This window comes from Pelodiscus sinensis, chromosome 2 (genome assembly GCF_052426305.1).
Source record: "Pelodiscus sinensis isolate ZL-2025 chromosome 2, ASM5242630v1, whole genome shotgun sequence".
Classification (NCBI taxonomy): Eukaryota; Metazoa; Chordata; order Testudines; family Trionychidae; genus Pelodiscus; species Pelodiscus sinensis.
Genome location: NC_143053.1, coordinates 213742059 through 213755088, shown reverse-complemented (window position 1 = coordinate 213755088; position 13030 = coordinate 213742059). Strand labels below are relative to the sequence as shown.

The following is a 13030-nucleotide window of genomic DNA, read 5'->3' as shown; positions in this document are numbered from 1 at the left end:
TAGAAGCATGAATATCCTTGTTAGCCAATCAGATATCAGTGATCCTTCTACATGTGAAATTCAGGTTTATTTAAGAATAAACATCTTTTCACTGGAAGGCTGATGGGTGAGGTGAGGAGTGGGTCTCAGGAGGTCTGGGTATAATTCCTGACACTGCCACAGGCTTCCTGTGCAACACTGGAGAAACCTTTTCAAGGACTGTCACTAGATAAAAAGGAAGGTGTAGTGGCACGGCACCTCCTGCTGGTCTCCTCAGGAATGAGCTTCCAGCCTTGGTGTACTCCCTGTGGACCAGTCTCTCACCATCATTTACCTGTCTTCTGTTTTACTTCAGGTTCTGTGTCCCTTCTAGCCCGTGGTGCCTTTTCCTCACAGTACTGCCCTGTGGCAGTACCCCCACGCTCTGGGGTCACACTATATTAGAACTGGAAGGAACCTCAAAAGGTCATTAAATTTAGTCCCTGCCCTCGTCGAAGGACCAAGCACCATCTAGATCATCCCTGATAGACGTTTATTTAACCTGCTCCAATGATGGAGATTCCACAACCTCCATAGGCAATTTATTTCAGTGTTTAACCACTCTGACAGGACGTTTTTCCCGATGTCCAACCTAAACCTTCCTTGCTGCCATTTAAGCCCATTGCTTCTTGTCCTATCAGAGGTCAAGTAAAACAATCTTCTCCCTCCTCCTTGTAACACCCTTGTAGGTACTTGAAAGCTGTTATTGTGTCCCCTCTCAGTCTTCTCTTTTCCAATTATAGTTTTTCAAACACGTACAACATCAGGCAGTGATAATACAAAAGCAAATGTCTGAATATTTGTTGCATATTTTGCTGATGATGCAAGTAATATAATCTAAAAGGAAAGATAATGTTCCTCCCAGTGCATCTGCCCACAGCATCCAACTTATTTTCAGATTCAGGCTTATGTCAACATAAACACAGGACTCATTTTTCCTAGCTCGCTCTATTTGTAACTCATTCATATCAGTAGCAGCAAAATGATTTTGAACAGTTATAAGTACTGTATAATAAATTATGCAACTATTTCTGGTATTTCACAATTGCTAGTATCAATTGTGTGTGAAGACATTTAGATTTGTTAGAGTTAAACATACCGGCTACGTCTAGACTGGCATGATTTTCCGCAAATGCTTGTAACGGAAAAGTTTTTCCGTTAAAAGCATTTGTGGAAAAGAGCGTCTACATTGGCACGGATGCTTTTGCACAAAAGCACTTTTTGCGGAAAAGCGTCCATGCCAGTCTAGATGCGGTTTTGCGCAAGAAAGCCCCGATCGCCATTTTCGCCATCAGGGCTTTTTTGCGCGAAACAGTTTTTAGTTGTCTACACTGGCCCTCTGGCGCAAAAGCATTTGCGCAAGAGGGTTTTTTCCCGAGCAGGAGCAGCATAGTATTTGCGCAAGAACACTGACAATCTTACATTAGTGTTTTTGCGCACAGTCAAGCGGCCAGTGTAGACAGCTGGCAAGTTTTTCCACAAAAGTGGCTGCTTTTGCAGAAAAACTTGCCAGTCTAGACGCAGCCGGTATACAACGGATTCTTTATATCAAAGACTTTTTATAATAAACTACCAGATTCTGATAATAATATAAAAACTTAAAAAACAACAATGGTCTTATAGTACCCAGAGACTAACCAAAAATATATAGATATTATCATGAGCTTTTATGGGTACAACCCACTTCTTCAGATGACAAATATGGACATCCTCAAAGGACCTAACATCATAAACCATCACACCAGATGCCCATACAACTACACATCCACTAATGTGATCTATGCCATCAAGTGCCAGCAATGCCCCTCTGCCATGTATATTGGCCATACTGGACAGTCTCTGCAACAAAGGATTAATGGACACAAATCAGATATTTAAAATGGTAAAACACAGAAACATGTTGGAGAACATTTTAACATGCTAGGCACTCATTAATGAATTTAAAGGTGACTCTTCTCTTACAAAGTAATTTCAGGAATCAACTAAAGAGAGAATCTGTGGAACTGGCCTTCATATGCAAATTTGACACTATCTCTCATGGCTTAAACAAAGACATGAACTGGATGGGCCATTATATTCAACACCCAAATGACATCAAAAGCTAAGTATTGGGTACTTACAGCCCATTCTATTAGCCTCATTTAGCACAGACTCTTTAATTGACAATTTTTTTCTCCTCCCTCTCTCCCCTCTTTTTCTTTTTTTTCTTTAAAGCTCTGTGCCTCTAGCTCCATATTTGTCATGTGAAGAAGTGCATTGTGCCCTCAAAAGCTCATGATACTATCTATATATTTTTGGTTAGTCTTTAAGGTGCTACAGGACCATTGTTTTTAAGGCTTTTTTTAGTTACAGACTAACATGGCTACCCCTCCGAGACTCATAGACATAGTGGCTGTGTCTACATTGGCATCCCTTTCCGGAAAAGGGATGCTAATGAGACGAGTCGGAATTGCAAATCCGCGGGGGATTTAAATATCCCCCGCGGATTTGCAATTCCGACTCATCTCATTAGCATCCCTTTTCCGGAAAGGGATGCCAATGTAGATGTAGCCAGTGAGACTCAGAATAAAATACATTATTTTGCTGTGAAAAATTATTATATTTAAGGTGTGTTCTTACTAAAGGCTTTATTTGTAACTACATAGAATTAAAAGTTGCACTGTCAGTGTCATTCAGTATAGCTCTTGAAACAGAAAACAATACATAGGAGTTGTGACTTCTTAACAAGTCTCAAAGGTGCAGGTCTGTGAAGGTGTAAATCCCATACCTAAGGGAGCAATGCAGAGCATGCTGTCTGCTGTTGAATTGGTGGTGCACATATATCAGTAGGCAAGAGTTTTGCTTTACATAAATCTTTACAAAATATTTAGCTGCTTGGTAAACTGTTTGAGCAGTAACACTGCTAACTGCATAGGAAAAGAAACCACATACTCAAAGGCAAACATTCAAAATTTAGACGGGCTAATCTGAGAAACACACACCTCAAGAAATAAAACATAAACAAACATCTTATATGTAATCTTATATGTGATTACATTAGATTAAAATTAGATTATAAACTCTTTGAGTCAGGAAACATTTTCTCTGTATTTGTCCTGAATGTGCCTACTATGCTTTTTCATGCTGTAAAACTATATAAAATAATAATGATTCAAAATTCTTTAGCCCAGATAGATAATAAATAGTTCAGCCATATACAGATGTGGGGCCTAATTTTCTGGAACTAACTTTAATGTTGTTCCCTTTTTGAACTATTGGAGGATTTGGTGACACCTGGATACTCTAGCTACCTATTTCCAAGAGATCTAAATGTTTAAATGTTACCACTTTCTCCCTCGGTTTCATGTGAATGCAAAACCACGAGCACAGGTGTTTGTGAATGTCAAAGTAAAGACCAGGTGGTGGCCCAAATGAAAATCAGGGCTATGAGATCCATCCAAAGTGTCATGTTAGAAAGACGCAGTCTATGCTTAAATCCAACAAGGTGTATTTAGGTCTAACTGTCCCCTTGTTGTGTCACAGAGCTCTGAACTGTGAAGGAGAGCTTGTTAGGTCTAACTATGTCAAGCCATGGTAATTCCTGATTTGGTTCCATTGACCAAATGGCAGAATATCTTGATAAACAGCAACAGGTCACAGAACCAATGACATCTGATGAAGTGGATCTTACGCACGGAAGCTTGTGATCCTATATATTTTTGTTGGTCTCTAAGCTGCCACAGGACTACTCATTTTTAAGAACCAATGACAATGAGAAATGTTACATTTACAGTGAGAAGCTCCATGGCCTAGTGGATTCTGCACTGCAACTCAGAAGATCTGGATTCTTTTTGTGACTCTAATACTGGTCTGTTTAGGACTGGACAAGTAACTTCCCTTCTCTGGGCCTCAGTTTTTACTTTTGTGAACTGGGATAATCACACTGACCTCCTTTGTATAGTGCTTTGAGATCTAGGGATGAAAGCTCAGTGTAAGAATTTGTTATTTTTGGTAGTCCTACCTCTTTTCTGAGATGGCTTCTTTCATACCCATCAGGATTCTGACTCTGATTTCACTTCCATGGGTTTTACACCAGAGGCTTAAGTAGAGTTACTCCTGATTTACAGAACTGTGAAGAAAGAGCAGATGCCACATGTTTATGCTTTTGAAATGTTATTTTTTCTAAGGCTATCGCTACACTACCAGTTTTTTTTTCAGAAGAAGATATGCAAATCGTGCTCGCATTTGCATATCTTCTTTCGATTCTTTTTGCGGAAGAGGTTTTGCCACTATTTGGCCCAGTGTAGATGGGGCCAAATGTTAGAAAAAAAACCTCTTTCACAAGACCCCTTATTTCTCGTAAATCGAGGTTTACAGGGCCTTGTAAAAGAGGGTTTTTTTCTGACATTTGGCCCCATCTACACTGAGCCAAATATGACAGAACCTCTTCCGCAAAAAGAATCGGAAGAAAATATACAAATGCGAGCGTGATTTGCATATCTTCTTCTGAAAAACCTGGACGCCGTAGCCTAAACGTACACTCTGAAGGGCAGAAGCCCACTTGTGTTCATAACCCATGGGTTCACCTGCATTTGAATGCATACTTGCTGCTATTGTATATTCCAATGGAGTAATGTTAGGCAAGAATGAATAGCTGGAGAAATTCAGTTTTTGCCATATAAAGCTCAAGTGATGGGGCTTTACAGAGGGACTCCGTCAGAGTGAGGTGGAATTCAAAACATGTTGAGAATGACTTAAAATACTATTTTAGATGTATAGTTCATTCAGTTTTAGAGAGTCACAGCAATAACTCAAATCAAGTTATACAAAGAGTTCTATTACCAGTACACTGGATCAAGACTTAGTTTGAATGAAAAAGGGCCATTGAACAGCCCTGGCAAAAGAGAGATGGTTTATGGGATGCAAAATGATCTGGTTCTTATTTGTATGCAGTTTTTCTTGGTTTTAAAATTTAGTCAGAATATAGACAGCCACAAACTGTCCAATATGAAAAGTGTAACGTTGACATTAACTTAATCATGGCTAAGAAAAAGACACCCAAAAGAACCATCTTAGGAGAATGTTAAGGATGCAGAGCCAAGAAAATGTGGGAATGCCAGATGTAAGGTTGCCTGTGCACTGTCAGTTCAGCCTCCAAAGATGCATGTAGGAAGGGACTGTCTTTTTGTTCTGTGTTTGTACATCACCTAACACAATGCAATCCCATTCCATGACAGGGCTACTAGGCACTACAGTAATACAAATAAATAATAAATAATGCCATCATCACATACTGTTGTTTTTTTTTTCCAGAGGACTCCTATGTCATTCAGTAAATGAGTTTTTATCCTCTTAATTCAATGTGTGGTGTCTGGCATTATTTAATACATGAGCCAAACCCTGCACTGAATACAAATGCTTTTATCTTCTTCTGGATATTTTGTTCTATGGCACTCATTACCATTGTCGCCGAGGCTACGTCTACACTTCAAAGTTTTTGGTTTTGCACAAAAACTCGCGAAGTGTCCATACCTCAAGCACATTTTTGCACAAGAAAGTTTACAGTGAATCGACAGAACAGAGGGAGTTTTGTGGTACCGGTATTCCTTTTTCTACAAGGAATAACTCCTTTTTGCGCAAGAGCTTTTGCACAAAAAGGTGTGTGTGGACAGTCAGCAGGGGTATTTTGCTCAAAAGCAGCCTATCAAAACAAGCACAACTGCCCTTGTTGCCATTCTGTTAATGGAAATCAGAGCTTTCTTGTGAGAGAGTCCATGCAGTCGGGATGCGCTCTTGTGCAAAAGCACATCATTTTTGCAATGCACTTTTGCAGTGTGGACACACTCTTGTGCAAGAAGTTTTTGCGGAAGCTCTCTTCTGCAAAAAGCTTCTTGCACAAGAAGCCTGCAGTGTAGTCATAGCCTGAGTGCTTCATAAATGTTAAATAATTTATCTTTATACCACCTCTGTGAGGCAGGGGTATTGTTAGTATTACCCCCATTTTACAGCTGGGGGAAAGAAACGAAAAGCAGTTAAAACCCACATATGTCAGAAAAGTCCACCAATCTTGGGTGCCCAGCTTGAACCATTTAGGTTTTCAGGGTTCATAGCTTTTTTATGATACTTTGTAAGTTAAAATCACAGCTCCAATTGACCTCAGCTGTAGCTGTGAGCGCTCAGTGCACCCAAAAATGAGGCTAAGCACTCAAAAGTTTAAAAATTCCATAAAGGGGCTGAATTAAGATATTAATTTTGGCCATTTCCTAGCTTTTTAGTATTTAGTTTTGCAACCTTAAAGTCTCTTAATGTAAGTTTATTTAAATGAGTGTGTATAAAGAGACCCACCCAATATTCACACACCTAATATCCTATGTGTAATTTATTGTAAACCCTTAGGAGTTGCAATCCAGCAAAATCAATATACTGAAATGTGTGTCGGTGTACAGAAATTTTCACATTTTCTTTAGAAACAAGCATTTCACATATTTTAAAAAATATTTCTGCAATTAAATCTAAAGAAATCGCATTTGTTACATAGAAGGATTTGCATTAAGATAGAAAGCTTTTTGTGTGCAGATATAGAAACAGAACTCCAGTATTAAATTTGCATATATATGCTTTAGGAAGTCCTGCATACCTGTCATCTTATCCTTATTTATACATTTTTTTTCTTGGTTCACAGATTGTTCCCCAAGGCTATATCTAGACTACAGGCTTTATGCGCAAGATGCTTTTTTCGGAAAAGCTCTTCCGAAAAAACTTCTTGCGAAAGAGAGCGTAGACACTGCAGAAGTGCATCAAAAAAGCAATGCGCTTTTTTGAAAGATAGTGTCCAGACTGCCTGGATGCTATTTCACATGTAAGCAGTGATTGCTATGGACAGAATGGTCACCAGGGCACCTGTGCTTTTTCCTCTTCTTTCTTCTTCCAAAAAAACTCCCTCTTCCCCATCCACACACGCCTTTTTGTGAAAGAGCTCTTTCAGAAAAAGGTTTCTTCTTCATAGAATGAGGACTATTAATTGCACAAAAACCCCTCTGTTCTTTCAATTTTCTGTCGAAAGAACGTGTTTTCAGTGTGGACATAACTCAGGTTTTGTTGGAAAAACTCTGTAGTCTAGACATACCTTGAGGATGCAGGGAGAGGAACAAGCCATGGAAAAATCTATTTCAGAAAATACCAAAGTAGAATTCCATCCCTGCATCCAATAGTCACAGGGAAAGGCTGATAGGCAGGGGAGTCATGCTGAGCCCAGAATGGGAGGGTCAAGGCACTGACCATATAATCCTGCTTCCAGGCCCTAATACATTTGTCTTAGAATTGCCAGATGCCACAATTGCAGCGGCTAAGAGTACATGATTAGATCATGGATCCAACAAGCATGCCTAGAGAAATGCTACCCAGCCTTTTATGTCAATAGGCAGATTGATGGTGAAGTCACAAAGGAACCATAGCATTTGATCCACTGCTATGGGCACATATGACACAAATCAAAACACCATACATTCTCCAAGATAAAGAAAGACTCCAGTACTGTGTCGATGCTCAATTGTCCTGCAGCATGCAACTGTGGAGATCAATGTCCTTTCCCCCAGCTTATTCCAATGCAATAATTACTAGAGTTCAATAGCTCATTTATGTTTTTTTCACAGTTCCATATTCCACACTGTCTGTACTTTAGCCTTTTAATCTATTGAATTTATAAAGCACCACAGTATCTAGGCCCCAGTTTGTGTGTATGGAACATGGTCATGCAGTGTAGACTACTTTGTCTTGACTATGCCATTTTTTTCTGTATATCATGATCACTTTTCCATGGGTGTGTCTTGCTGTGTGCAGCACCTGTGGACTGGGGAGTGCATTGCATTGCTAGTGCTGGGACCAGGACAGAGCTCCCATTTGGGTGAAATTTGGATTTGTTTCTTTCAGTCTGCACATTGGTCTGAACAATCACATCCCTTGTAACTTCAGACAATTTCATGAAAAGAATTGACAGTTTTGTCCTTCCAGGAAAAAAGGGTGACTATATAATGGAGGGAAGGAGGAGGGCAGAGAGAAAGAGATAGATTTGCATAGGTCAGAGAAGGTCAATAAAACATCTGGCATTAGTAACTGACATGTGTCAAATTTAAGTGTTCATTAAATTCATATTAATGCAAGAACCATTCTTAAACTTCAAATGCCACTTTTGGTTGCTGTGTTCTCCCATTTGATGGTGATGACTTTTCAGAACTGTACTCTGCTTGTTTGCTTGCCACTGGCATCTGACCTGAGGTCAGACTTCTATTTAACCCTTTCCTGTAGGTCAAAAGACAAATTAATCTGGTGAGAATTGAATTGGAAATGAGGTGTCTGGATAACAGGTGTTCCACTTGTGGAATAGCTGCCAGGCTTGACACATGTTTGCCTCTATTCCTATGCCATCCAAGAAATCATCTCTGGGGTCAGAGAACCATTCTTAAGACATTTGAGATGGAAAGTCGCCAGAGGGAGTGGCAGTAACAGGTGTCTAATGCTAGAATTTTGTCTTTCTGGCTCTTGAGAACTTTCTGAGAAGGACATTTGTAGGTAATTTATTCATTTATATTTGTTGTAGTTATGCTTACTAACAGGTTCAATGGCTACAAGATGTCCAGGAGGAACTTCTCCCACTCAAACAGAGAGTTATAATTCTTTATTTCTTTTTCTAGAGGATGAGGACGATGATGAGATCGTGGAACCCAAGGCAAGGAACGACTCAGAGTTGGAAAATCAAGAACAGAAACGTGAGGTGAAAGAAGGTATGTGTGAAAAATAGGATTTTATTATCATTTTAAGTGCCCTATCCTGCAAATAGTTACCATCATGTGTCCATCATGTACAGTGCTTACTATTGGCAGTAGTGCCAAAATAGCAGCCTGGCAATTTTGAAAACTTTAAATAGTTCTATTGATGCAGATCTAGGTTAGTGATGTAAAAGAAATAAGGTGCAGAAGGAATTGATATCTGGAGAATGCACAAAATGGGCCTGACCATCTTGGAGCATAAGCAAAAGAGGCTGTTAAGACATTTTTTCTGCATTATACCAGGAATTCTCTGAACGTTGCTGAATACCATGGAAAGTGTTCAACGTATGTTGAGTCATGGAGTTTCCCTTCAATTACCACATAAAGAGAATCCAAATACTTATATTTGAAACCTAGGAGGAAGAGACAGTGGGCTAAAGAAAGAAAACCTAAATAGAGTCTCAAAAATATCTTATTTATTTTATTTCTTCGCATACCTGCAAGTGAGCCCTCATGTTGTTTTATCTGAATGAGTGCCATAACTAACATCATCAAGTTCTTTGTTATAGTTTAGTCTAGTTTAAGTGTTTCATTTGACCACTGGCTTCCTTCCTTGATTAGCAGAGGCTGTTATCTCATGTGAGTGATGGATGTGCAAAGTTTTGGTAGCGGTGGTCTCTGTGACACTCATACCACAGAAGTCAAAACAGAGGATGATAACAAGGGCAAATGACAGTCTTAGCGGGGTGCTAATACTCAGTGAGTAAATTCACTCTTGCTGGACAGTAAGCAAACTTGATGAGTGGTGGTAGAGGTGAAAGGACAGCACACCGATGCTGCTACTGTGAATCAAATGATGTTTGCTATGTTTCTTTACCTTTTATCCCTAAACAAGTCTGTTTGCCTCCCTAAAGCAACCCCCCTTCTCGTGTTCTTAGCAAAACTCAGTCTGAAGCCATCTTTTGTGTTTCATGGAAGTGATTAAAACCATGTTGCAAGTCAAACAGGATTTTTGAAGAACATTTCCTGCCAGTGCTGCACTCTGTGAGCCTTATTCAGAATTAATGGCTTTTCTGCAAATTAGCACATAATGGGTTAAAAGCATGTTTATGTTGGCATTAAGTACTCTGGCTTCTTTTTTTCTGCAAGGCAAGACAATATTTTGCAAACTTTTTAAAGAATCTCTAATAGATATTATAGTGGCGCCATTCACACTGCTATATAGTAGTTAAGGCTGTGTCAGCACTTCCATTATGAATCCTGTTTTTCAGGGATTTATAACCCAGCCATAAAAATTTGCTCTGGGCTGAAATTTGGTTTCAGCTCAGGGAACACATTTTTTTTAACAGATTTAAAAAAATCAGCTTGAGCTTGTGTGAGTTATAGGAGTGTAAAGTAAAAGAATCATGAGAGGGAAAAGCGGGAGACAGATAATTTTTACATGTGTATAATTCAAAAATAGGCTCATTTAAAAAAAAACCTAATAGATTGACCTCAGCCCTTTTAAGTTTCATTTTTCTCTAAGCCAGCTGAGTTTTTCTGAGTTTTGGGTATTTTCAAAAGGAAATCTGAGTCCTTCTTAATGAATTATAGGTGCCCAAATATGTGTATATGCTTAATTTTACCAACAGGAATAGTGACCACAATAGTGATCAATGGCACCAATCACATGCATAAATGCATGCAGGATCAGTGTCTGTTATTGGATCTGTTTCATAGTGACAACAAAAATTCATTCACTGTATAGTGGGCCAGCTCAGTGCTATCTACATCACTTAAGCCTCCCTTAAGGGCTATCTGTAGGCATCAGAAATAGAATAACAATTCAAAGGTCTAGTATCTGAGGAGTACACTAAGAAACTGCACCATCTGCTCAGGACACTCCCGACACGAGCACAGGAACAAATCAACACACACTGAGAGCCCCAACCAGGGTTATTCTATCTACTACCAAAGATCCACAAACCTGGAAATCCTGGACGCCCCATCATCTCGGGCATTGGCACTCTCACTGAAGGACTGTCTGGATAAGTGGACTCTCTACTCAAACCCTATGCCATCAGCACTCCCTGTGACACCACTGATTTCCTGAGAAAACTACAATGCATTGGTGATCTTCCAGAAAACACCATCCTAGCCACCATTGATGTAGAGGCTCTCTACACAAACATCCCACAGATGGAATACAAGCTGTGAGGAACAGTATCCCTGATGATACCACAGCACAACTGGTGAGCTCTGTGACTTTATCCTCACACACAAGTATTTCAGATTTGGTGACAATATATACCTCCAGACCAGTGGCACCGCTATGGGCACCCGCATGGCCCCACAATATGCCGACATTTTTATGGTTGACCTGGAACAATGCTTCCTCAGCTCTTCTCCACTAACACCCCTTCTCTACCTACGCTACATTGATGACATCTTCATCATCTGGAACCATGGGAAGGAGACTCTGGAAGAATTCCACCACGATTTCAACAGCTTCCACTCCACCATCAACCTCAGCCTGGACCAGACTACATGAGAGATCCACTTCCTGGACACCATAAGTGATGGTCACATAAACACCACCCTATACTGAAAATCTACCGATCACTATCTACCTTCATGCCTCCAGTTTCCATCCCGGACATGTCACATGATCCATTGTCTACAGCCAAGCACTAAAGTAAAACCACATCTGCTCCAACCCCTCAGACAGAGACCAACACCTACAAGATCTTCACCAAGCATTCTTGAAACTACCATACCTGCACGAGGAAGTGAGGAAACAAATTAACAGAGCCAGACATGTACTCAGAAGCCTCCGACTACAAGACAAGCCCAAGAAAGAAACCAACAGAACACCACTGGCCATCCCCTACACTCTTCAGCTAAAACCTCTCCAACGCATCATCAGTGATCTACAGCCCATCCTGGACAATGATCTCTCACTTTCACAGCCCTTGGGAGGCAGGCCAGTCCTCGCCCACAGACAACCCGCCAACCTGAAGCAAATTCTCACGAGCAACTATACACCGCACCACAGTAACGCTAACTCAGGAACCAATCCAGGCAACAAACCTCGGTGCCAAATCTGCCCTCATATCTACACCAGCGACACCATCACAGGACCTAACTAGATCAGCCACACCATCACTGGCTCATTCACCTGCACATCTACCAATATAATATACGCCATCATGTGCTGACAATGCCCCACTGCTAGATACATCAGCCAAACTGGACAGTCCCTACATAAAAGAATAAATGGACAAAAATCAGATATTAGGAATGGCAATATAAAAAAACCTGTAGGAGAACACTTCAATCTCCCTGGACACACAGTAGCAGATTTAAAGGTAGCCATCCTGCAGCAAAAAAACTTCAAGACCAGACTTTAAAGAGAAACTGCTGAGCTACAGTTCATCTGCAAATTTGACACCATCAGTTTAGGATTAAACAAAGACTGTGAATGGCTAGCCAAGTACAAAAGCAGTTTTTCCTCTCTTAGTGTTCACACTTCCAGATCAGCTGCTAGAAGTGGGCCTCACCTTCCCTGACTGAATTAACCTCGTTATCTCTAGCCTTACTCTGGGCTGCATATTTATACTTGCCTAAGAGATCTAACCTATATAGAGCTTTTAATGTAGGCCCTGCAATTTACAATGTGTAGGAGGAATGCTGCATCTGTGTGGAACTCCATTGACATCAGCAGAACTCTGTATAGGTGTAGCAGTCCACTGTGTATTTAAATTGCAAAAACAAGGCCTTAGACTCCCAGCTGTTCAGAGCAAGCATTGTGTTTGTCCTCTCACCTTTAGTTAAGATCTCCTTAACTTTAAAACTGGCTTTTCGCAAATGGTAATACAGATCTTTAGAGGAAACGTTCATTCACTAAGAATGCCTATCTCTGGTCATAGCTATACCCTTATGATAAGCTTGCTCCCTCTTTCATTATTTTTTAAAACTTTTTTTTAAAATATAGGTGAAGAGTGATAAAGTGCCATTAATTTTCATAGCTACATATTGAATAACTTGCTTTCATGTCTTGTTCCATTTTTGTTATTTTTTAAATATATTTGGTTCAGTGTAGAATATATTTCATTGTGGTTTCTGGATGCACATCATATTTTCCCTCTGAAATAGTCTGTCTACATTTCTAAAAATCATATTTTAAAATGTGTATAGAGAGCTTATTGACTTTTGTTGTGAACCCACACAGCTCCAGAGACATCAGGCCAAAATTCTACTTATGGTTACATGATACAACTCCACTGAAG

General features: G+C 40.0%; 1 protein-coding gene across 2 annotated transcripts in view; it reads left to right on the top strand.

Moving 5' to 3' along the window:
* DYNC1I1 (dynein cytoplasmic 1 intermediate chain 1) overlaps positions 1-13030 on the top strand; it is a 281312-nt gene that overhangs the window by 127773 nt on the left and 140509 nt on the right. For both annotated transcript variants that reach the window (XM_006114494.4, XM_006114493.4), the window contains exon 7: positions 8688-8777. In XM_006114494.4, coding sequence (XP_006114556.1) covers positions 8688-8777 — 90 coding nt within the window. The remainder of the gene's footprint in view (positions 1-8687; positions 8778-13030) is intronic.